This window comes from Myotis daubentonii, chromosome 13 (genome assembly GCF_963259705.1).
Source record: "Myotis daubentonii chromosome 13, mMyoDau2.1, whole genome shotgun sequence".
NCBI classification, from domain to species: Eukaryota; Metazoa; Chordata; class Mammalia; order Chiroptera; family Vespertilionidae; genus Myotis; species Myotis daubentonii.
The window spans coordinates 22457930-22484821 of NC_081852.1; the positions used below are offsets into that span (position 1 = coordinate 22457930).

At 46.5% G+C, this 26892-nt stretch overlaps 1 protein-coding gene across 1 annotated transcript in view; it reads right to left on the reverse strand.

Moving 5' to 3' along the window:
- Positions 1–26892, reverse strand: part of LOC132214877 (core histone macro-H2A.2) — a 42292-nt gene that overhangs the window by 5674 nt on the left and 9726 nt on the right. The window contains exons 2-6 of the mRNA XM_059662499.1: positions 12960–13190; positions 4638–4744; positions 3807–4004; positions 2684–2794; positions 893–992 (exon numbers count right to left, since the gene is read on the reverse strand). Coding sequence (XP_059518482.1) covers positions 893–992; positions 2684–2794; positions 3807–4004; positions 4638–4744; positions 12960–13131 — 688 coding nt within the window. The 5' untranslated portion in view covers positions 13132–13190. The remainder of the gene's footprint in view (positions 1–892; positions 993–2683; positions 2795–3806; positions 4005–4637; positions 4745–12959; positions 13191–26892) is intronic.

Here is a 26892-nt window from a genome sequence, read left to right on the forward strand (position 1 = left end):
ATCGAGCTGGCAACCTTTTGATACAAGGTACAACACCCAACCAACTGAGCCACACCGGCCAGGGCTGAGATGGTGACCACTGAGTATGCTATTATTTCTAGTGCCCTTCCTAGCTTCCCTTCCCAGGCTCTTCTACCTAGCCTGGTAACATCTCCTGACTTAAGACAATGAACTTTTCCTAGGTGCCCATTTCATTTTTATTGATGGTTTTCTCAATATTTAAGCTTAAAATATATGTAGAATTTAACCCAAAACATCTACAACAATGTTTGTACCAGTATTACTCATTATTATCTAAACCAAAAACCACCTGAATGCCACCAATGGTAGAATGGATCAACAAATTGGGATATATCCCTACAGTGGAATACTATACATCAAAGAAAAATGAATGGACTACAACCATACTCAACAACATGAGTGAACTTCACAAATACAAAGTTGAGCAAAAGGAGGCAGACACAAAAGAAGACGCACTGCATGATTTCATTTATAAAGACTCCAAAAACAGATGACGCCATCTGTGCTGTTAGAAGACAAGATAGTGGTCACCTTGGAGGGAATGGTGACTGGGAGAGGGGAGAAGGGGACTTCTGAGGTGCTGGTAAGGTTCTGCTTCATGATCAAGGTGCCGGTTGCAAAGATGTATTCACTTTAAGAAAAATTCACCAAGCTGTGCACTAATGATCCGTTTTTATCATTTCAATGAAAATTTCAAAAATATATGCAGATTTAAAACAAAATTAGTGACTCTCTGGTAATGCTGTTCAGCTACATATAAAGGTAAGCACCCGAAGCAGGGGACAGCCAGCGGACAAGGGCCAGCCTCAGAAGAGCTTGCCCGAACAGTGGGCTGTACCGCGGCGCCTCTACCAAAGTCTGGGGACCTTACCTATGTCTTCCTTGAGGTCAATTTCGGCCGTGGTTGGGTGGACAATGCCCTCCACTCTCATGGAGCCAATGTGGCTGATGTCACTCTGGGTCAGGGACAGCTGCGTCAGGAAGAAAGGACAGAGAGTGTGGGAAAGATTAGATCCTGTTAAGCATCTTCATATTTCACATCATACCTGTTAATTCTCTCAGTTACTAACACCGAATGTCAACACAAAGGGCTGTACACGGAGCAACGTCTCGAGTTTCCCGGTGTTTGGTTTTCAACAGGTGCTTTGAGCTCAGAGGATTTGATGTTCGCTCTGAGGTTAGCAGCTTGCACAAATCTCCTCTCCCAGGAGCAGAAACGGGACCCCCCTCCCCTCTTCTCCTTTCCCTACAGCCTATGCCTGCCTTTCCCCATCCTGGCAGCCTTGCTGGTCGTTGACATAGTCTCTGAGTAGCTTCTGCAAGGGAAGCCCGACTCTCTCCTCTACCTTCTCTCTCCTGCATCCTTCCCAGAGCAATGCAGACCTTCGGGGCAGGGCCGCAAAGCTGATGACCTCGCTTGAGAGAAGTGATGGCCTCCAGGACCCTGACCTGCGTATGTCTGGCCACCTTGCCTTTAGTGGACCACGTCCTTGGGGCTACACTTGTGAAATGCTGCCCTATGTGCCCAGGGCTTAGTGGGATGGAGGCATTATTCATCGCCTCCCCACTGAGCGAGGACTTCACGATCCCCTAAAGAAGTGAGAGAAAGCTCATCGCCTCGTAACTGTGGACGGCCCCCAGAGGGGACATGAATTCCACCTCTTCGCTCTGGGCTCCCATCAGTGATGCCGCAGGAACCTGCCACTTTTACACTCTTCCCATAACATGCTCGTCCCAACCGCGTCAATGAGATTCACACTGTACTGCCGTCAGGCTGCAAACACGGCGCTACCAGAGATACGATCAACTGTTTCCTTGTGGACCTTATGTCAGCCCCAGTTGATCTGACATAATCGTCTGTTTGGTAAACTTTTATGCTGGGGGAACGAATTATCTGCAGGTCTGGCTGGGCCGCCGTTGTGCTGCTGGAGACTGTTCAAATGTTTGGCCCGTTTGTTTCTTCCTGCAGCCGAGGAAGGCAGGCAGACGAAATTACTGGCAAATCATTCATTTCTAACACCAGGGGTTTTCAGGAAACATTTTTCTATTTTCTTTCTTTGATGAATTACAGTGAGCCATGTGACGTGGACCGCCCAAAGCCTGCTTGAGAAAGCTGGCTCTGAGCATTTCGGTGAGCACAGAAATAACTGGGCCTGGGCCATTTCCAGCAAACCCAGTAATGCCATCCTATCTACTGACCAACTATCCACTCTCCATGCTTACTTTTGGCCGGCCAACATCAGCATGAACAATTCTCAGCACGAAAGATCTTGTTTACTCGTTAGTTCAAAAATGAATCATTCAAGGCCAGAGCGAAAGTCATATTAGGGGAACCAGAGATGAAGGAGTCGTCACTGCTTGTAAACAGCAGGTTATAAAAATGCAACCATGGCCCTGGGGGAGGCTCAGTTGGTTGTGACGTCATCCCATGCACCGAAAGGTTGCGGGTTCGATCCCTGGTCAGGACACAAAGCTAGGTTGTGGATTCCATCCCCGGTCACAGAGAGTATGGGAGGCAATCGATAGATGTCTCTCTCTCTCTCTCTCTCTTCCTTCCTTTCTCTAAAAATCAATAAACATATCCTCAGGTGAGGATTTGAAAATGCAATCATGTTTTACTACAGCACAGCACAGCACAGCACAGCACAATTCTCTTTAGTACCTTCTGCCCTAGAACGAGGCTCTTAGAAGACAAGATGGTGAATCCATCTCCTGGCCCGTCTTCAGAGGTGGAATTCGAAGTCCCTTCTTTATCACTGTCTTTTGGTTTGGACTGTGGGTAGAAATCAGAGGAACAGGTGGGAAGTCATTGGAGAAAAGGCCCAAAGTGGCTCAATAAAGCTCTTCCCATGGCCACCACCCCCGTGGGCATGAAAGGCAGTGGTGAGCGTTATGTTCTACTGCTCCTGATGGAGGGAAGCAAAGGGTCGCAATATCAGGAAAAGAAACGGGTGCTGCCCAAAATGCGACGCGTTCAAGGGTTCACGCGCACCTGTAGTTCTCACTCAAACCCGCACAGTCATGTGATTCTTGCTCTTCTCCACTTACGATGACAAGCATCAGAGCCGGGAGGGTCATTCCAGCACATTGCTCAACCCCCTGTCCCCGGTTTCCCCTGGGACACCGAGGCAGCGCAGGGAGCGCTTACATGACCTCTGTGTTGTCATGAGGCCTGTGGAGGGCAACGGACAGCCTCTGAAGCTGCGATGTCCAACGTCCTGTGATTGTGGGACGTCCTGCGTCTGTGCTGCCAGGGCAACTGAGCACTCAGCTCGTGCAACCGAGAAAATGCTTTTAAATTTGATTTAATTAAGTTAAATTCAAATAGAAAGAACCACACGTGGAGAGCAGTTACTGTGCTGGGCAGCGCCTGAAAGTATTACTCTGCAAACGGCATCTCTGGCTGTATCTGCTCAGCGCATCAGGTTCTCCGCCACACCTGGAACCCCCTCGGCCGGACCTAGGGGACTATCTAGGGGAGACTATAGATATTTCAGTGGCAACATGGAGCGATAGAGAAGTGAAGAGCAGCGTGCCGGGCTGTCGGCTCTCACGTAGGTTTTAGTGGGGGCAACGGCAGGGATCTGGAAACATGAGGACCACCCATGCTGTGGAAACCGCTGGTAGACCCTGCCTGGTGATTGGAGCGCGTGCTTGGCACTTTCTCCCGGCACCACGCTGTGGAGTCCCCCGTTTTCTGGAGATGTGGCTACACCTTCATCTTCGACGGTTCAGCTTTCCTGCTGTTCCCAGAGTCCCTGGCTAACGGACGCAGCCTGGCTCACCTTTTTGGACGTCCGTGGTTTGGCAGCCTTGGATTTCTTGCCCCCCTTCTTGCCCGACGTGGCCTTCCTTCCTCTTTTCTCCGGGGGAGGGGAGAGGATAGTTTCCGACTTGCCTTTGGTCCCTCGCTTTTTGGCCAGCAGTTCGGGATGGATTCTGGGCAGGACGCCTCCGCTGGCAATGGTCACTCCTTTCAGCAGCTGAAGAGAGAAACGCATCAGTTCAGTCAGCTACGAGCTTGCTGATTCTGGGTTTAATACAGTTCTAACTGTTGGCAAAACAAGGTTAAGTCTGGCCTTTGTTTCCCCTAAGTTGCATAATACACCGTCTAACTGGCTTTTTCTGTTTCTCTTGCAGAGAGTATCTCTGTAGGCGTCAAGGCCTCCTGTGATCTTGTGCAGAAAACACAACAAGCCAAGCAAAATGAAAGGGTAGAGAGGTTGAAACCAGCAATGCTGCCCAGGGCTCTGGAATTCCAGACATAACAGAGGATAAAGAGCCTCACACATGGGGAGCGCAGCTTGACAAAATGAGGTTCAAAGGTCAAAGCTGGGGCTGACCCAGCGGACCACTGGTCTCCGCACTCCTTTGAGGAAAAGAAGGCCTGGCCAGACCCAGAATATATAACAGGATCTACTCCAGAGGCAATTGTATTTTGAAGCTGAATGATACCCTAGAAGAATCGATTCTTCTCTTTTAGGACCTAAAAGACCCTATTTTGGTGCAAATGTGTCGGGAACTAGAGCAGGAATGATGTGCAGCCAGCTTTGTCCACATGCAGTCGTGTGTTTGACAAACCCATTTGGTGGCACGTGTCCGTGCGGCCGAGGTACCTGATTGAGCTCCTCATCGTTGGCCACGGCCAGCAGGATGTGTCTCGGGGCTATCCGGGCCTTTTTGTTGTCCCTCGCGGCATTGCCAGCCAATTCTAGAATCTCCGCTGAAAGGACAAGGGGGAGTTAATAGGCAGTCACAGAATGGGGTCTGAGCTCCCTGAAGCTTTTCCTTGGGAGTGGTCTTTGAGTTTGATCACATTGATTCACTTGTGATTTTTAAGTCTGGGCCTGGAGAGAAATCCAGAAAGCTGAAAAGAATTCAGGTCTTAGACAAGTAAGATATGTTAGCAAGACCTGACCTATGATCCTGGAACAAAGTCTTCTAGTTGTCCCTTGACATTAATTCCTCCCCATTCTCCTTGGTATATGGATCTGATTTTTTTTTTTTTCTGAGCCCATATCCATGGGAAGGAATGAAGACAGTTTTTCCCAACCTCCCTTGTTGATAGAGGTGGTCATGTGACTAAGCCCTGGCCAGTGAAAGGCAAGCAGTCGTGTTGTATGGTACCCCTTCCTTTTCTATTGCTGGACTGAGGACGTGATGGCTGGGATTTGACCAAGAAAGAGCCGTGGATATGGAGTAATAAGACAGAAGCAGCTGAGGTATCTCATGGCTGTGGAGCTTCCTTACCAACCTGGACTATGTTCTATAGCAGTGATGGCGAACCTACGACACGTGTGTCAGGGGTGACACGCGAACTCATTTTTTTGGTTGATTTTTCTTTGTTAAATGGCATTTAAATATATAAAATAACTATCAAGCATATAAGTCTTTGTTTTACTGTGGTTGCAAATATCAAAAAATTTCTACATGTGGCATGGCACCAGAGTTAAGTTAGGGTTTTTCAAAATGCTGACACGCTGAGCTCAAAAGGTTCGCCATCACTGTTCTATAGACTTCTTTTATGAGAGAGAAATACACTCTTGTTTAAACCCTAGCATGGGCATCTCTGAAGAGAACAGTGATGTAGGTGAAGTCTGTCTCTGGTCCCCAGTGGGACCCCTTTCAGAATCCTCTTTTCTGCTTCACCTGATGCCCCAGGTCCCTCTTGTCCTAAAGGAAAGTGGATGGGAAGAGCTCACTTACACTACGGGATGAGGAAATGCTCAACCCGAGAAGTGAATTCCTAGTGGGGAGTCCTATGAGGCCTGCGAAGGAAGGTACGTTGGGGCTCAGGGGTTTCCTCATACCCCTCACAGCCTGGCCTAGCTCTGAGTTTAACGAACATGTTATGTGGTAAATGTGAAAGAGGTGACAGAAAGGAATTTTCCTAATACTACTTCACCTGCTACCAAATTTTCGAGTCAAGTTTTTTTTTTTTAAAAAAATCTATAGAATTGTCTGATACCATCTGTATGCTTTCTCCTTTCTCCTCTTATTTTGTTATTTTTCCTTCTTCCTCAATTTTAGGATGTTCTGCTAAATCAAACTTGTCTGCTTTTAAAAGAATGAATGAGCCTATAAAGAAAAAGTCCTTCCCTTAGAAAGCTAACAGCAATGTGCCATTGAGTTGTTTCACTAACACATGGGGGAAATGTGTGCGTATGTGCATGTGCGCATAAATTTGTTGTGAGGTGTTTGCACAGGTGTGTGTGTGTGTGTGTGTGTGTGTGTGTGTTGGGGATTTGCTGGTATAATGGCATAAATATTAAATCTTAAAATTAACAGGGGATTATGTATGTCTTTACAATCAACCTAATTTCAAATAAAATAGCACATGAAATTCCCATCATTTATAAAATATATGGCAATAAAATAAAAACTTTGCATAAGTATGCCATATTAACTAAGCAAATGTAATTAACAAAAATTAGAATAAAATAATCATTAGAGTTAAATATTTATATGGCATTTCCATAATGAAAAGTGCTAAATCACTGCAAATTCATCTCATAGCATGCCTTCCAGGTTATTAAGCAATGAATATTGTGTTTACCAACAATTCATTTATACAGGGATCATGTTTCCTGAATCAGAGATTGAGGGGGCACTGTAGTTGGAGAAGTATGAGCATATTTGTTGAGACAGTGGGGCAGAGAATTTGAAATTAATGTCATATTGGATAATCTGATTTGCTGCATTCAGACTGCTGCCCAACCCTTTCTTTATTTAAAAAAGTGTACCCATCAAAAAGAAATGCAGTCACAAAGCTTTCACTAATAGGCTTGCTGGCCTGGCCGGTGTGGTTCAGTGGTTGAGCATTGACCCATGAACTAGGAAGTCACGGTTCGATTCCCCATCAGGGCACATGCCCAGGTTCCGGGCTTGATCTCTAGTAGGGTGCGTGCAGGAGGCAGCCAATCAATGATTCTCATCATTGATGTTTCTCTCTTTCCCTCTCCCTTCTTCTCTCTGAAATCAGTAAAAACATATTTTAAAAAAATAGGCTTGCAGCATGACTCTAGGTTAAAATGGGCAGCACCCCACCGTGCGCAATAAAACGGAGTTTCCTGCACTTGCTCATCTCGGGGGCCCATGCCTGGGCAGAAGGTGCACTCCACTCCCCTTTTTCCTAGATGGGTGTGGGGGCCAAGGAGCCTCCCAATGTTAAGCTTCTGAGAAATCAAATGTAATTTGGCATCTTGGCCCATCACTCTCCTGCCTCTGTCCCTGCATTTAGAGGAAGAAGTTAAGCACCCTCCCAAGTTCATTAACTCAGTCGTCAGCATGAGAAGCAGGGCTCATGGGGAAACCCTCCATGCTTGGGGCCTGCAAGAAGCCCCTGAAGGTCAGGTTATTTTCAGCTTGACGGACAGACCACGGACATGAGACCCGCAGATGGGAAATCTGCCAGAATTAAGTGCAGCACAGGAGAGAGTCACCGCAATGACTCAGCAGGCGGCACGAAGCGTGCGACTGAGCTCCCGGACCAGCCCTTCCAAAATCCATTCTAGAAAGAAAACCTTGACCATGTGCTCTCGTGAAAAAGCAAAGGTAGAGCTTCCTTTTTCTTCCTTTTTTCTTTAAAGAGGAGAACTTCATGATACACCAGAAAATCTAGACCAAGGAGTTCTTTTCTCTGTTGAATGTTTCATCTGAACATTCCCTGGGACAGAGATGCCACCATGTAAATCAGTGGTTCTCAACCTTCTGGCCCTTTAAATACAGTTCCTCATGTTGTGACCCAACCATAAAATTATTTTCGTTGCTACTTCATAACTGTAGCATTGCTACTGTTATGAATCATAATGTAAATATCTGATATGCAGGATGGTCTTAGGCGACCCCTGTGAAAGGGTCGTTCGACCGCCAAAGGGGTCGCGACCCACAGGTAGAGAACCGCTGATTTAAATGTTTGAAACAACATAATCATTATTAATATTTTCAAATGCTGTTCCGACAAACGCATTCAAGTGGATTATAAAATAAGCATTAAAATTAAATATTTATGTGGCATTTCCATAATGAAAAGTGCTACAACACTGCAAATTCATTCTCACATCTCTTCCACGTTATAGTTGCTACATCCTTGAGTGACTTTATTGATTTTGGAAACACAAGTCTCCTTCTATTGGCCATCAGGAGGAAAACTGGATTTAGATGGCACACATTTGTTCCACTGGAAATTCTGTGGGGAGATCATTATTCCATTAAGTGGTGGCGACTTCCCTGGAAGTTTATAGACTTTCATAGCAAACCTCTAACTTCTTGGAAGTCTGGTTTCCAGCAATAGTAACCATCTGGAATGCACCTGAGTATCTGGTAGTAAAAGAAAAAAAGATTTCTGTAGCCAAAAGAAATTATTTTGGAAGAGCTGTGTCCTCTCATTTTGGACACGAACTGAATCGACACCGGGCATCCCGACCCCAGCAGATGGGAAATAGCACATGAAACGGAGGGTTGGAACAGAGGGCCCGGAGTGGCCACTCCTTCAAGACCGTCTCCTTCTCCGGCCCCAACTTGCGTGTACACCTGCCCACTAGATGATGGCGCCCCTGGGCTGTGTCTGGGCCCTTTGCTCTGCTTAGGCCATGAGTCTTTTGGGGAAACCCCATCCACTTTTGGCTCCAGCTTCCACCTACCTTGCCGTGTGGTCAGATCTGCACCTCCAGCTCTGCTGAGATGTCACCTGGGCCTCCTCGCCTGGGTGTCCCACAGGTAAATCCAACTCCCCACATCCATATCACCCCCTTCCCAAGCCTGCTCCTCCCACAGCCCCTGGGACTGGCAGCTCCATCCACACACAGACCTTAGAGTCATCTCTCCTCCTCCCCGCCCTCCCTCCTCCCGGCCTCTTCAAGCTCACACGCCTTTGCCCCTCTTCCCCACGCTTGTTGCCTTGATCTGAGTTAAGGCTCTCTTCTCTTCCGGCCCAGAAAACACTAGTGACTGTCGAAATGGTTTCCCTGTCCCCGTTTTGTCCTCCTCCAGATCGGTGCCAACAGGGCCATCACTAGGCCAAAGGCGCCTTTGTGCAAATTAGAAAAAGATGCCTCTTCCTCAAGACACTGTCCTGCCCCGATTTCATCTGAACAAGACCCTTTACTGCCATCTGCTGGAAATGCTCATAGTAAAGGTAGTTATCTGAGGGCCACGCTGTGAATGGCACGCCCTTAAATGTGTGTCCTTGCGCAGTGTACAATCTGCACAACCACGCGTGTGGCTCTGGCTGCCCACGTGAGCTCTTCAAACCACAAATGTGATAAGTGAGAATCATTAGGTAAAAATGCTTGGTGGTAAATGGATAGACCTAATTGTCTGGAAATGATGTGTAAATGATGAGTTCCTATGTCACACAATGATTTCAGGAGGTGACCTGAAATTTAACCCTGCTTTAAGACTTCTTTGTCCTCTCAATTAAAAATATTTTATGAAACATTTTCTCAACATAAAAAAGGTAAATTATTTATTCTCAATAGCTCATCGTGGTCCTCAATGGCCTGCTCCCCACTCCATCTCATTCCCACCACCAACCCCCGGCCCTGCCATTTCCCAGCTTGTTCCTGGTACACGGAACTTCCTCTAGTTCCTGGAAGTGCCACATACTTCCTCTAACCTTCATCCTTGTTCCTCCCCAACCTGACAATCTCCCCCTGCGCAACCCCTCCCATCCGAATCTGGTAACTCCTACTAATTCCCAACTCTATTGCCCGTCAGATCATTTCGGGGAGCTTTGAGAAACCCCGATGCCCAGAACATACCACAGAATTTCTGGGGGTGAGACTCAGGCATCAGGAAAGGAGAGGGATAGAGAGATAGAAACATCGATGAGAGAGCAAACATCATTGATTGGCTGCCTCCTACACGTGCTCCACTGGGGATCGAGCCCGCAACCCGGGCATGTGCCCTGACCGGGAATTGAACCTTGACCTCCTGGTTCACAGGTCTATGCTCAACCACTGAGCACCACGGGCCAGGCTCACCTTCTCCATTTGACTGAGGAAGATGCTGGATGCTGGGACTGGCTGGAGAGAGGGGGCGGATAGTAATGGCTAGTATCAGTGCTCTACTCTTCCTCGGTGCCTTCACTGCCCACTCACTGGATCTCTGCCGTAGCCTTCCAGCTGCTTCTCCTGCTTCCACCCTGTAACCCTCCCCCAGGATCAGATCACTCCCGCCTCTGCTCCAAACCCTGCAGAGCTGCTATTGCTAGCTCTTATCCCCACCCCTCCCCCAATTCCAGCCCCTTCTCCCTGGGGCCTCATTTACAGCCCAAGCCCCGCCCCCAGCTGTAGCCCTCTGGCCCCACTGCTGTTCCCCCCACTCCCAGCACCTGCCTTCCCCCAGGCTAGGGTGCCCACCCCCAGACATCTGCAGGCCCACTCCCTGGTTTCCTTCAGATGGGCCTTCTGGGGTGGCTCTATTTACGACTCCCCTCCCCTTCCCTTTTCTGGAGCACCCTATCAGTAGTATCCACTTTATTTGTCCCCCAGCACTTAGCACGCCTGATGCAGCACACCCTCCACTTGTCTGCCTGCTCCTTCCTCGGGAATGCATTCTGCTGGAGGGAGGGATTCCTGCCTGTCCTGGTCTAGGCTCTATCCTCAGCATCCACACCTGGCCCACAGTAGGTGCTCAGTAACTTTGTGAGTGAATGGAAGATTCTGAGAACTCCATTCACTGAGAAACAGAAGGACGCTCTACTCTGGGAGGTACTATAAGTCCTTAAAGACCTGCTGGCTCAGTGTGACTGCTGTGGAGGCTGGGGGCTCTAATCCAAGACACATGAAAAACCCTAGCAACGGTCCAATTCTATGACCAGAGAGCAGCCTGAGGACTTAGTGTGTGTACTGACAAGTAGATGCTTACCAGACATTGGTTGAATAAATAAATGGGAAAATGTAAGCTTTTATCTGAACCAAAGACGAACAGAGATGCCGCATTTGTTTTATTATGCACGAAGTGTGCCTTTTGCCAAGTGGAGACATAGAAAGTACTTAATTACTTTGATTATACACACATTACAATGGGTCACGGTGGTGTAGCGGAAAGTGCACAGCTTGGGATCGGAGGGTCTCAGGGAAGCCCAGCTCCTGCTGGGAGGCTGTGGGATCTCTGGGTCACCCAAGTGGTTTCCAGCCTCGGTGGGTGACACGAGTTTAACAGGTTGTTTTAAAGTTTCATTCATCTTTCTCGAAGCCAGCATCCCAGAGCCAGCAGGTTTCCCATCAGGCTTCTGGGTTCTACCCCAGACCCAGGCAATCAGGCCACCGGGAGGGGTGCAGCCAGGAACTTGCATTTTGAACAAGCATCGCCCACGCCTGTAGGCCTGCTGCTGAGAGACTGGCTGCCACCTTGCTCCTCTGAGCAGCCCTGGAACCAGCAGCATGGGCATCGCCTGGGAGCTCGTTAGAAGGGCGGAGCCTCAGGCGCCCCCCCCAGCCCCCCCTCCCCCCCCCGGCCCTTGTCAACAAGATCCCCAGTGATCCCACCTTGAACAGCACTGCTCTATCTCCCTGGACTCAGTCGACCTTCAGAGCCCTCCAGCCTCTCTCCCACCTCCTGAAGGATCCTCCTGGAAAACCTTTAGCCCAGGAGGGCTTTCATTGCCCAGTAAGGGACAGGCTCATGGTGCTGCGGTCGGTGTGTCCGACTGAAGGTCAGGGGGAGAAGTTTCCACGAAGGGATCAAGGCAAACCTTTCATCAGTAACGGTGCTCAGTGAGTGATGGGGACCAGGAGGGCAGAACAGGACCGTACATTTAAGGAGGAAGAGACTGCGCTTGAGGGAGAGGCAGGAGGGGAAGAGGGACCTGGGAGAGAAACTGGGTCCAGCCCTGCCCACCTGGGGGTTTTCATGCTGCGGCTGCAAGGGGCTCAGCTTCCAGGTAGGTGGCTTGGGGAAGTTTGCTTTCCTCCCTGGTGGACTTTCCAAAGGATCTGGTGTCTAGGGAATCCCCATGGGCAGAGTCCAAGACATTATTGCCAGTGGCTAAGAGGACCCCTTCAATGAACTAACCACACTTATTTATATAGATTTGTATATTTATATATTTATATATCTTAAAAATTAAAAAAATTTAAAATTGATTTCAGAGAGGGAAAAGGAGAGGGAGATAGAAACATTAATGACAAGAGAGAATCATTGATCAGTTGCTTCCTGCATGTCCCTTACTGGGGATCAAGAATGCAACCCGGGCGTGTGCCCAGGCCGGAATTGAACTGTGACCTCCTGTTCCAACCCACTGAGCCACTCTGGCTGGCTATATATATTTTAAAGCCTCCTTGAAATTGTGAGGTATATCTTCTGTTTATGACATAAGAGTACAATAACAACAACGAAGTAGAAAGCTCTCAAATATATAAAGAACCCATACAGCAAAACTCTCATCTCTTAGTAAAAAAGTAATTTTAACAACGAATACGGGAAACGATTTCCTACATAATCACTGTAGACAGAGAACCACCTCTGTAAAGGAGCAAAATTAGAATGCTGGCGTCATGGAACCAACTGAAGATGCCTTTGGTGCTCTGGTCAATGTTATTTATGGACACCGAGTCCTGGTTTCATGCCCCGGAGAACCGATGTTTAAGGAGGACTTTCTATAAAGTGAAGACCCCCGTTTATAAAACAAATAGCACCCCCTTCCTCCCGTAGGTTCTCTTCTTTGGGAACCTAGATTCTCACACATCGCATTTGCCTACGCAAGACACACCTTCTTCAGGGCTGGGCTGCAAAAGCCACCTTCCTGGGGGTTCTCTGCCTCCCGTGCTGATCATCTGTCCGTCTTATGCCCTTTTCTCTCCCCTAGAGCCTGCAGAAACTGATCAGCAAGCAGGCAAGCCCCACCCCGCTGCCACCCACAGCAGCCTTGAGACAGCACCCTCCCAGCCTGTGTGAGGGGCCGAGCGGACCACCTGCCCCTCGAGGCACCTTACCTGCCAGGTACTCGATGACTGCCGCCATGTACACGGGAGCACCCACGCTGATCCGGTACTTGAACGTCCCTTTCTTCAGGTAACGCATCAGCCTCCCCACCGGGAAGATGACCCCGGCCCTGGCTGACCGGGACAGCTTGGACATTTTCTTCTTCCCGCTCCGGCCCGACATCTTGCCTCAGTTTCCCTCTCAGCTTGCTGACACAGTGGCTTCCTGGCGCTAGCGCAATGCTGGAAAGGAAAGAAAGCAGGGTGAGGAGGGCGGCTGGAGAACATCTTGGGAACAGTGAGCGGTCCTAGAGCACTAGGTGAGGTGCCTGACGGTCCGGGAGGTGGCTGAGACCGGCTGTCACCGCAGGGTGCTGCAGGCAGGCCATCAGCAGGCCCACCCACAAACCTCTCCCACTCCATCAAGCCAGCCCAACCGCAATACGAGAGGCCAAAGACTGTCACCAGAGAGAGGCCAAGGCCTTTCAGTCAGCGAATAATGGTTTCCAACGACGTCCACTTCGTCACCCCCAGACCATTTGGGATGTGTCGCCTTATGTGGCAGAAGGGACTCTGCAGATGGGATTAAGTTCAGGGTCCTGAGCTGGGAGCGTATCCTGGATGGTCTGGGCAGGTCTAAAGGAATTGCAAAGGTTCTTCCATGAGGGGGGCAGCAGATGAGAGTGAGGAGCGGTATGAGTGAAGGGAACGAATTCTCCTCTCAGAGTCTCCAGAAAGGACCAGACCTGCCGACGCCATTTTATTTTAATTTAAAAAAAATTTTTTTTTATTGATTTCAGAGAGGAAGGGAGAGGGAGAGAGTAGAAACATCAACGATGAGAAAGAATCTTTGATCGGCTGCCTCCTGGCCCCCACGGGGATCGAGCACGCAACCCGGGCATGTGCCCTTGACCAGAACTGAGCCCGGGACTCTTCAGGACGCAGGCTGACGCTCTACCCACTGAGCCAAACCGGCCGAAGCTGCCGGCGCCATTTTAGCCCAGTATAAGGGCTTCTGACCTCCAGGCTGTGAGAGAGTAAGTCTGTCTGGTTCTAAGCCACTAAATTTGAGGGTGACTTGTTACAGCAGCAATAACTAAACTAACACAGTCCTCTTTTCTCCGATTTGCTTCGGCCTGCTTTAATACATTAGTACAGTGGGGCCTTCACTTACGAGTTTAATTCGTTCCGAGACCGAGCTCGTTAAGGAGCTCGTTAACTCAAATTACTCTGTCAACTCAATGCAAAAAATCGGCAGAGAGACAGCTGGTATCTCAAAAAACTCGTTAGTCGTGACACTCGTAAGTCAAGGCCCCACTGTACTTTATTCATAGCTTTGACCTACAGCTCACGGCTGATTTCCAATAATTCTTAAAAACCGAAACATGCCAGAAGAGGCCACTGTATTGGATATGTTAATGCAAAGTAACCAAACGCCACAAATGAAAAGTGAGAATGCAGTCCAAGCTTCTGTTCCCTGGAATTTGGGGGAGAAACTTCAGCATCAGCAGGAAGAGGTGACTTCAATACAATGCCCCCTCCTCCCCGCCCTCCAGAGACATGTGTATTTCAGGAAGCTATTTTTGTGTGAAGATAAAACAATTCTATGTTTCTGAAAGAGTCTCTAAAAGGCTAAAACTAACTCAGAGAATTGTGATAGAGCTTAACTTGTTGGTCAAGGGAGTACCGTGACCAAAATAGAATATAATTCAGAATAAATAAAAGCAAATTACAAAGGACAAGCAAGCAGGACCAAAGAAAAGAAGCCAGAAAACTTGTAGGAAATGTTTTAATGAATCAAAGCTCTCTGCCCCAAAGGCAACATCATCCTCTGTGGCCATTTCGTTTGGGGACGGACAATGAGAAAGTCAAAACGAAGCTGAAGTTGGTTCTACCTGTGGAGGCAGCCATTTCAAATTTTGGTTAGGTCAGCTTACTGACAACCAAGATGGCAACGAAAAGGCCTAAGAAAGTGGCTAAGAATATGATGGAAGAAAGTTCTAAATGAATGCATGGCTAGTGTCAAAGACACAAAACGGGGATTTATTTAATCCGGATGGAAGAATGAACATAGTGTTCAATTTTCTAAAGTATCTGATTGCTCTGTTATGACTGAGGAGTTTTAAATGAAACTATGGAATCAGCAACAAACCCCATTCTCAACACCCTCCTATCCCCAAGTTAAAGGATGAGAGTTTGAGGTATGTTATTACATATTTCACATACATTAATTTCAAATGCACATGTGTACTTACTATGCTCCCACTATATGTGTCATTTTGCCACCAAAAGATGTAGGTATTCATTCTAAGATGAGCAAACAGTCTTAGAATATTATCTCTTTCACAGTAAGACGCGGCAATAACATAATATCACCGTTTTTTTAAAAATATATTTTATTGATTTCTTACAGAGAGGAAGGGAGAGGGATAGAGAGCCAGAAACATCCATGAGAGAGAAACATGGATCAGCTGCCTCCTGCACGCCCCCCACTGGGGATGTGCCCGCAACCAAGGTACATGCCCTTGACCGGAATCGAACCCGGGACCCCTTGGTCTGCAGGCCGACGCTCTATCCACTGAGCTAAACCGGTTCTGGCAATATCACCGTTTTTAGAGCTACATTGTCCGTGCCTCGGCTGTCCAAGGCTGCTAACTCTCAGAAGTAGACTTATAGATAGGTGTCCTTTCGTGGAGGAAGCCATCAGCTGCATATTAGGACTTTAACCATCGATTTAAGTTACGGAAACTTAGGTCAGGCATCAGTAAATGTCCTGAGTACCTGTTGTTGGTCATCACTGTCCCGGGGCCAGGGGACCCATAACGCAATGTGGAATGGTCCTTGCCCTCAGAGAGAGCTACTTGGCAGGTTTGCTAGTTGGTGGTGCTGTTCCACATGGAGGTGGCTCCCAGTACAGTGGAAAGAGCCCAGGACTGGGAACAGGAACCCCAGGGCGTGGTCCCACTTCTAATAACTAGCTATGCGCACGCTGGGTGTCATCGGTGTGGGCCTCATCTGTAAAATAGGACAGTGACTAATAGATCCTGAAGGTCTTTCTGGCCTTAAATGTTCCTATTTTTTTTTCAACTTTCAAATGGTTCTGGAAAAGAAGTGTAGGCCCTTTAAGAAATGAGTTCTAGCCCGGCTGGCGTGGCTCAGTGGTTGAGGGTTGAAGTATGAACTATATCATGGCTTGATTCCTGGTTTGGGCACATGCCTGGGTTTCAGGCTCAATCCCCAGTAGGGGGCGTGCAGGAGGTAGCAGATCAATGATTCTCTCTTCATCATTGATGCTTCTCTCTCTCCCCCTCTCCCTTCCTCTTAAACACACACACACACACACACACACACACCACCACCACCACCACCACCACCACCACCACCACCACCACCACCAACAACAACAACAAAACCCCACAAAAGAAAAAACACCACCACCAACAAAAAACAAGAAAGAAAAGAAATGAGCATAAAGAGACTGTGCATGTTCATAAAAATGTGTTCGTATTGGTGGCTCCACTAAGCCAATTTTGCGCTCTTTTTAGTTACTGATAAGTGGGGGGGGGGGGGGGGGGGAAGGACAGTAGGTCTGGTTGCCAAGGAACCACCTAGAAAGTCCATCCCAGGTGGACATGCCCTGTGGATAGGTGCGTGCTGGCTGGTCAGGTCTCTCCTACCAACAGAGAACCATGCACAGGGGACAAGGCCACAAAGGCAGGACCTCCCTCCCTCTCCTTCATTTTTCTCAAATGAAAATGGCCAGAGAATGAGCAGGTGTGCAGGATAAGGCGAGGGGCTTTCCCAGTGCCAGGCCAGAGGAGTCACACAGACCTCAACAGCTGGGAACTGGGACCAGCAACAGAAAACAGGTGACATCAGGGCACTGATGCCAAAAACACTCATGACTTCAAAACAGTCAAGTAAGGAAAACCAGGGTTAGGCCCAATAGACAAACAGATAAGCTGAATATTTACATGTAGGGGTCGCCCCCAACATAGCATGGATAGCAAGACTCTTTCTTTGTCTCCCAGACTCTCCTCTATGTTAGCGCCTTAAAACGGAGTTGAAGATGCAGCTCCATTTGAAGTCTAAGTGTGACACTGACTGTTGCATGTGCTTTTAATGCATTTTTAAAAAATTGATTTTAGAGAGGGGAAGGGAGAGGAAGAGAGAGAAGCACTGAATGGCTGCCTCCTGCACGCCCCCTACTGGGGATCGAGCCTGAAACCTGAGCATGTGCTCTGACCAGGAATCAAACTGGCGACCTTTTGGTGCATGGGACGACACTCAACCAACTGAGCCACGCCAGCCAGGGCTGTTGTATGTAGTTTAATAGACCTGGAGAGTTCTTTGTACCTGGGGAGCCCATCTTTTCAGACATTGTGCTGAGTTTAAGCAACCAGGCACTTAACTCCTAGGCCCCAAGGGTTGGGCGGTCCCCGTAATTGTAAAAACTGGACCATATAAAGGAATCCTAGGGCAGCAGGGAGGAGGCTGGAGGGAGCTGACATATCCCCCTACTGGATCCCACAGATTGAAGGAAGTGTCTGCCTCTCCGCCTCCCTCCCCGAACTCCTTGAGAGAAGACCCTGCTTTCTGAAGACCGCCCCGCCCCCAGCCTGAGCTGGACTCTGCCTGGAGGTGTAAGAAATCGTAATCTCTGGCATCCTTCTATTCTGGCCACTCTTTCCCCGGACTCTATCCTTTCTTGGGAGGTCATGTGACAAAAACTTGATCTGCTTCCTGTGAATTTGAATCTTTGAGGGGCCACCCACCTAAAGAGAAAAGAACTATTGCAGTGTGAAATTTCTTTCTACCCGACTTTCCTTTCCATCCAAACATTAATATTTAAATGTTTACATTTATTTACCTTCTGCTCTACAGCAAGTTTTACTGTAATTAAGCAAAGCGTAAGGACTCTAGCTCATTATGTTTGTTTTCATGTTTGAAAAATAGGGTCTCTGAGTGGTTACAGGCACTATGTGGGCACCCCTGGAGACCATGTGGCCATGCTTGGGTGGCTCCAGCCTCCAGGCTACTTTGGGCTTCTTACGAGAAATTGGGAATAAGATCAGAAAAATACAACCTAGATCTGCAATAGCTGTCCTTTCATATCCGAGGAGCCAAGAATACCAAGTTTTGTAATTACCTGCAAAGTGAATGGGAGAGTTTGAAACATGTTAACAGCGGGGGACAGGAACATAAAACTCAAAATTCAGGGAAAGCAGGGGAGAAAGCAGTGCCGACCGCTCATTCCCTTTCACCGCCAAGAGGACAGCAGTTGGAAGAGCAAGATTGGTTTTGAGTGTGCTGGGGAAGGAGACACAGTCAAACGCCATTGTGTTAGGGTTTATTTCTATGATTGGTTTTAAGCCCACAGAGACACTGATGAGTTTGACTTGACAGATATCACAAGGGTAAATATTAAACTGTAGCACTGACTCAGGCATGGGCAATAAACTCACAGCAGCCTGTAACTGCTGTATTTTATTGATTTTATAATGTTTTTTTTAGCACTCTACTATTTCTAGAAATCAGTATGCGTCTTATAACCTATGACATCATGGATTCAAATGAAAGTATTTATGGAGCCTTTATTATTATTAAAGTTTTTTTTATTAATTTCAGAGAGAAAGGAAGAGAGATAGAAACATCAATGATGAGAATCACTGATCCACTGCCTCCTGCATGCCCTCTCCTGGAGATTGAGCCTATAACCCAGACATGTGTCCTGACAGGGAATTGGATCGAGACCTCCTGGTTCATAAGTCTACGCTCAACTACTGAGCCACACTGGCCAGGCTATGGAGCATTTATTTATTTATTTTATCCTTACCTGAGGATTTTTTTTCTATTGGTTTTTTATGTTTTATTTTTTTAGGGTAGAAGAGAGAGAAAAAGACAGTGAGAAATATCGATGTGAGAGAAATACATCGATTGGTTGCCTCCTGCACACACCCTGACCAGGGCCTGGGCCAGAGAGGAGCATGCAACCAAGGTACATGCCCTTGACCGGAATTGAACCTGGGACTCTTGGGTCCACAGGCCAATGCTCTTATCCACTGAGCCAAACCAGCTAGGGCTGGAGCACTTATTGAACAAGAAACTACATTAGATATTGTAGAATACCCATGGCCCTTGTCCTCAAATGTTTTTCAATAAAGTTTCACAATTTCAAGTAGATGAGAGGGACACAGTTCCCAAACAGTGTACAAGGCACCCTGAGACTCATCAGCGAGTGCTTAAGCTTTCAAAGAAAATACACTGATACTCGACCTCTGCTGAACCCCACAACTACCAGCTCGTGGTGGTTCTACCAGTGGTTTGTGGTAGTTTGCATTGTCTTCCTTTTGATGGTGCCATACCTTCGTAAAGCTGAGTTTTGGGCCGCCACTCTGAGTAAGAGCAAGTGTCAGGTGAAAACCAACATGGCACAGGAAATGAGAGTGGCAGGGTCCAAGCTGATCCTCAGGCTTGAGAAACCGTGCTGTGTCCAACGGGTGCACACATCCTATTTGTCATTCATTGTGGTTATTTAAGAGCGGGATAAAGATATTCTTTTTTTCCTTCTAGTTCATGTTTAATATTATTTTAAACAGCTACTAAGTTGTGAAGACATATGTACTTTTTAAGTTGTTTGGACCTAATCACTAAATAACCAGAACTTCTAATAGGCATTTCTTCTGGCCTAGGAGCTCCCAGAAAGCACGACTCAGACACGCTGTCCCCTGTGGACTGAGAAAGTTTGGAAGCTTCTTTATTAGTGCCCACCAACAACAAACTAAAACATATAATTATGACTTGCTTAAGGTCACCCCGAAGCAAGGAAAACAAGAAGTTATTTAAAATGTTTGAGTTGATTTCATCTTTAAATCTAAGTAATATTTGCACATAACCAAGTGAATAAAAAAGGAAAAGAAATGCATAAAATAAAAAGCAACAATTTCTCATTTCACTCTTTCTACCCCAATCTCACTTCCAGAGGCCATTTCATGTAACAATTTTTAATTTTAGTTCTGGTGGTTATCTCCAAAACTCTAATGGTTATACCTCTTCTTCCTAAGTTTCACTTTTAGAGCGTCTATCAATGCTAAGGATGAGAACTTAACTCCCTTTTCTCCCCCCTTTTCCAACTGTTGACAGTATATTTTCATTTTTATTTCTTCCACTGATTACCTTGGAAATGTCAAATCATACACTTCAATCTCTATCTCTGGCTCCACCAACTTTAGGTATTATCTCATGAGCCACTGTTATATAAGATGTGGACGTGTGTGCCCTTAACCTTTCTCTGGTTCACTCCTCTCTACCTCATTTCTACCTCTGTCTTCTATACTTTTTTAAAGAATATATTTTTTATTGGTTTCAGACGGGGAGAGATAGAAACATCAATGATGAGAATCATTGATCGGCTGCCTCCTGCACGCCCCCTGGTGGTGTGCAATCCAGGCATGTGCCCTGACCAGGATCGAACCATGACCTCCTGGTTCATAGGTCAATGCTCAACCACTGAGCCATGCCAGCTGGGCTGTCTTCTATACTTTTGATTGTTCATAATATTTATATTTTGTTCTGTAATCATAATGAAATCTTCATTTTTGTCTCTAGGTTTAATTTGGAAATTCAATGCCCGTAAGCAGCACTTACATGATTAGGACTTTGTAAATACTGCGCCCTTCAGAACTGAGTCGGGTGCTAGCCTCGCATTCCCTCCTCTGTGGTCCAACACTAGGACCCTGTGTCTCAGTATCAGGAAGTGGATTCCCTTTATTCTGAAAACATGTTGTGCAAAATCATTCCACATTTTACGTGGCTTCACATCTTCCTGGTATAGCACCCCGCCTCTGAGTTACTAGTTACAGTTGACACAGTATTTGTAGTACAGGAGGCCACCTCCCTTGGTTTCTCTTTCAGAAATTTCAGTTACCCATGGTCAACCTCAATATATTAAATGGAGCCCTAGCTGGTTTGGCTCAGTGGATAGAGCGTCGGCCTGTGGACTGAAGGGTCCCAGGTTCGATTCCAGACAAGGGCACGTACTTTGGTTGCAGGATCCCCGGCCCTGGTTGGGTGTTGCCTGCAGGAGGCAACCAATCGATGTGTCTCTCTCACATCGATGTTTCTCTCTGTCCCTTTCCCTTCCACTCTCTCTAAAAATCAATGGAAAAATATCCTCGGGTGAGGGTTAACTAAAAAAAAAAAAGTTGTGACTTAAAAAGACCCCCAATTAAATAGACAATATTAAATGGAAAATTCCAGAGATAAACATTTCATAGGTTTTAAATTGTGTGCTGCTCTGAGTAGTGATGAAATCTCTCGAGGTTTCTTGCCTTCCTGCCTGGGACGTGAATGATCCCTTTCTCAGCGTCTCCATGGTGTATACACAGCTCCCCACCTGTTAGTTATGTAGAAGCTGCCAGCCCGGTTATCCTATCCACTGGCACAGCATCGCAGGGCTTGCGGTTAAGTACCTCTTCTTTTACTTAATAATGGCCCAACGTACAAGAGTAGAGATGCTGGTAATTCAGATATGCCACAGAAGCTGTAAAGTGCTTCTTTTTTTAAAAATGTTTTTATTGATTTTAGGGAGAGAGGAAGAAGGAGAGATGGAGAGAGTAAGGGAGGGAGGGAGGGAGAGAGAGAGAAACATCAATGATGAGAATCACTGATTAGCTGCCTCCTGCATGCCCCCCTACAGGGGATAAAGCCCACAGCCAGGCATGTGCCCTGACTGGCCCTGCCTGGGAATGGAACCAGAGGCCTTTTGGTGCATGGGATGACGCTCAACCAACTGAACCACACCGGCCAGGGCTAAAGTTTGGGTCTTTTAAATGGAAAGGTGAAAATTCTTATCTTAAGGAAAAAAATTGTATGTTGAAATTGCTAAGATCTAGGATAAGAATCAACCTTCTATTGGTGATATTGTGAAGGAAAAACAAATTTGTGTTAGTTTTGCTGTTGCACCTCAAACTGCAAAAGTTATAGCCACAGTGTGTGATAAGTACTTAGTTAAGATGGAAAAGGCATTAAATTTGTGGGTGGACTTTGAGTCAGCATAGAGGGACCTGGAGAGTATCATGCTAAGTGAAATAAGTCAGTCAGAGAAAGACAAGTATCGCATAATCTCACTCACATGTGGAAACGAAGTAACAAAATAAACTGATGAACAGAGTGGGCCCAGTGACATGGAAGCATGGGACAGAGTGCGGAAACTCTGGAGGGAAGGCAGGGGAGGGTGGGATGTAATCAACCAAGGACCTTGTATGCATTTATGAATGGCCCACGGGCACAGACAACGGGGTGGTGAGGGCCTGGGGTGGGAAGCAGGCTGGAGAGGGTCAATGGGGGAGGAAGGGGACATATGTGATACTTTCAACAATAAAGAATTATTTTTTAAAAATGTGGGTGGAAGATATGAACAGACATGTCCCAACCGATGGCAACGTGTTGCGTCAGAAAGCATTGAGCTTCTACGAAGACTTCAGCAAGGGTATTAATGTGTAGGGAAACAGAGTACAGCGGGTCCTTGAATAATGTCGTTTCATTCGAAGTCATTTCACTGTTAACACCGATGAGAAAAAAATCAATTCCCAGCCCTGGGCCCCTGTCTGTGTGGAGTTTGCACTTTTTCCCCATTTTTTACGTGGATTTTCTCAGGGAACTCTGGTTTCTCCCCACATCCCCAAAGTGTGCACGTGGGGCGAACTGGCGTATCTAAATGTCCCAGTGTGAGCGAGTGGGGTGTGCCGCGTCTTGTGATGGCAGGTGCCTGCCTGGTGCCCTGAGCTATCGGAACAGCCTCTGCCCCTGCAACCCTCAACTGGAATAAGCAGGTTGGAAAATGATCTTGTTTTCACTAATTTTTCTTAAATGTCTACAGAGCTCACATTTTTATTCCAATGTTTGATATTAGAAGTGTTTGGGTCTTTACTTAGAAGTTTGGTGATGTTTTTGTGACTAAAAAGATGTTGTAGGAATTTAACTCGTTTGTATCAAGTAGCCTATCATCACACCCTTAAAGTTGCAGTTTCCAAGAACCTATCGATGATGTTATGTGGGACCTACTATGTATATAGGGTTCAGTACTATCTGCGGTGTCAGGCATCTACTGTGCCTGAAATTGCATCTTCTGTTGGTAAGAGGGGACTGCTGTGGTTCTGTTTACACATCAGCCAGAAACCCTGGGCCCGTGAGCAGTGAACGGCTGACTGCTCCTGGGGGAAACAGGGGCAGGTTGCTATGGGCCTCTGGTCACAACCTCCTCCTCCATGGATCGATACATAACCTTGTTTTACGTGTGTTTCTATACAAGGACACCTTATTTAATAAGTATTATTGATTCATTAACATTGAACTCAGGCCTGAGCAAACCTTATCTAACACGTGTTTTCTCCGAAGGCACACCCCAGCCTTGCTGTGCTCAGGAGCCTACACAGCTCGTCAGCACTACACCAGGGGCCACTGTAAACAGCGAGATCACCAACAGGAAGCACAAAGCCGTGCAAAACGTGACACTAAATGAGCCATGACAAGGACTCTAGTTTACGTGGTGAGAGATGAAACAAGAAACAGTGCGTGGCCTTGTCTGGCCTCAGCTGGGAAGGTGCGCGATGGACGTTCTGCTCTGTGCGTATCCCTGAATGACAGCAAAAGCACCGTGGGAAGTGTATTGGTTTGGGGGTTACAGACACATTTATTGAGTAGGTGGGATGTGAGACTATGGAACCCATGAATAATGAGGATCAGATGTCCTTTCTTTGTTCTGTTGACAAAAGAGAAACGTGCCTTTACCGTCTCGCCCAGCTTCTCAAGCACATTGTTCTTGGGGACCACTTTCTTCCAGGGACACTTATCCTGACGCCCTCTGACCTCGGGCCCCGTGTGGAATGGTTGTTCTACCCTGTGGTCCTCGAGGAACGGCCTTCCCTGCTCAGCCTGTCCCGGGACCGCCTGTCTTGGCTTTCTCCTGGTGTCCTTGGGATCCACTTCATGAGACGGTCAGTCCAGAGAAGTCAACTTTGTTTTCTGACAAGTTTTCTGACAAGTTGGAACTGTTTTTATTGAATGACCTTTGGATTATCCTTTGGTGGGGTATATAACTTTTAGCATCGAAATCATACTGTTTCAACCTTGCGAAGCCACTGGTCCGTTACTTTTAGTATCCTGCATTATGGAGAAGTTTGGTGCCCTCCCTCCAAGCTACCAGATCTTTCTTTAAAAAATTTATCTTTATTGTTGAAAGTATTACAGACATCCTCTTTTTCCTCCCATTGCCCCCTCCCCCCTGCACTACTGTCTGTGTCCATGGGTTATGCATAGAAGTTTTTTGGTTAATCTCTCCCCACCCCCTTACGCCACTTCCCTCTGAGATTCATCCGTCTGTTCCATACTTTCAAGTCTCTGGATCTGTTTTGTTTGTCAGTTTATCTTGTTCATTATATTCCACATGAGTGAGATCATGTGATATTTGTCTTTCTCTGACCGAAGCGTATTTCGCTTAGCATAATGCTCTCCAGGTCCCTCCATGCCGTCTCAAAGGGTAAGAGATCCTACAGCTGCACAACATTCCGTGGTGTAAATGGACCGTAGCTTTTTTACCCACTTGGATTTTCTCTTTACGTTTATAATTGCACAAGGCTACGTCTAGGTGTGGGTCCTCCCCACCCCACCCATCCTGCTCAGCACTTGGCCAGAAGCCTGTTTAATCTGAAGATTCACTTCTTTCATAACTCCTGACACTTTGTTTTTGTATTTATTTCCCCGCATCTTAAAAAGAATAATTTTATTGATTTCAGAGAGGAAAGAAGGAGAGAGGCATAGAAACACCAATGGTGAGAATCATTGATCGGCTGCCTCCTGCATGGCCTACACCGGGGATTGAGCCCGAAACCTAGGCATGTGTCCTGACTGGGAATCAAACTGTGGTCTCCTGGTTCATAGGTCGATGCTCAACCATTGAGCCGCACTGGCCAGGCTCCCTCATCTCTTGATTTCTCTCACTTCTCTCTTTACTTGTCTCTCTAGGATGCCTGTATGGCAGATGCTGGATCTTCTGGATCGTTTCTCGAAATCTCATACTTTTCCTTCTACCTTTTCAGTCCTTTGAATGTCTAATTTTGGTAATCACATTATTAATTTCCAAGAACTCTTTGTTGTTCTTTGTTCCACTTTCATAGCATCCTATTCTTTTATGAATGCACCATATCTCCCAATCTCTCTGCAACTGGTTATGTTTATGTTATCTTCTGTCCTCGAAATCATTTTATCCAGTCAGTTGTCCTATGTAGTCTCATCTTTCTCTTTCATGTTGGCTTTCCTTAAACGTCTGGTGACCTCTGGTCATGCATGCATATTTAAGAATGAAAGGCAAGGTTATCATAGGCAGATAGGAAAGCTGTCCTCGGCTACTGTTCGGTAGGCAGGCTCCTGTGTGGGGCCTCTGGGCGCTCTCACAGGACATGCCAACGTGCCGGCGCAACCTTAGGGTGCCCTCGTAGGAAGGCACCAAGAGCCCCGAACGCCAGGATGGCGAGCCTTCCTTTGTGGGGCCATATCCATCCTGGAAACTCTAGACCTGCTCTATAGTTGTCCAATTTCTTTAGAGAGGAAACCTCAGATTGTTAGTTTGGGGGATAAATGTCGGACATGCCAGACTGTCAGAAGGCCAACGAGGAGGAGGGGAGGGAGAGAGGCCAATTCACCTGGCTGCTCTGGAGACAGATCTTTAATGACTCCCCATTTTCCACTCTGCCCACCCTCCGTGCAGCACCCTCCTGCTTTCATATTAGCTGTGGCTTCCCTGTGATCGTGCCTACAATCAGCGGTTCTCAACCTGTGGGTCGCGACCCCTTTGGGGGTCGAACAACCCTTTCGCAGGGGTCGCCTAAGACCATCGGAAAACACATATATAATTACATATGGTTTTTGTGATGAATCACTATGCTTTAGTTATGTTCTATTTGTAACAATGAAATTGGGGGTCACCACTACATGAGGAACTGTATTAAAGGGTCCCGGCGTTAGGAAGGTTGAGAACCACTGGCCTACATGGTTCTGTGCCCTTTCAGTCTTCCACGAATGCGTTGAAATCTCCCATCTGCTGCTGACGAACACCAGTTCCTGCTCCCTTTTAAAGTGTTTATTTTCTTTGTGCTTCTTTACCATTATTATTATTATTTTTTTTTTTGAGGGCGGGCTCTAGAGATGGAAAGCACATGTGTTCAGTACATCATTCTTGAACTGGAAACGGAAAGTGTCATTTTAATTTAACATCTTAACAAACATCATTTGGGAATTAGCCTAGAAATGAGTATGCTGGCAAAGAGAAAACGCTCAACTGTTTTATAATTGAGTAATAATGTCATATTAAGAAATTTAGATCACTTTCATTACCAGGTGAGTCACTGGAAACTAATTGGTCTTGAGATAATTGAGGAATATAAAATTTTGTATCAAGAGATTATGTAAGACTCATTAATATAATGGAATCAAATTCAGTGTCTCTGTATTTGTCTGATGATAGCGTATGGTCTTATTGTAAACAATATTTAAAATTATACTGTAATCCCAGAAGGGAGGAGAGAAAAAAAAGCAAAACTCTTAAGCATTTGCCATGATCGAATGAATTGCTGTTGGTGGGAAACAGCACGAAAAGACAAAACAGTCTGGTTTCTTTAGACCCATGTTTTCTTTTAATTTCAGTAAATTCTTTCTCAAGCATAAAGAGCTGATAAAGAGTAAACTATTTTTTTAACCTCTCAAACAACTTCTTGAAATTTTTATTCTATCTTAACTGATGAGAAATGTGACAACCCTAGCCAATCAGCAAGATGGTTCATTGGAAGTTGCCAGCAATCTTGATTTAAATGACCATTTTTCTGCTGTCAAGCTTCTGTATTTATTTATTTATTTATTTATTTATTTATTTATTTATTTATTTATTTAT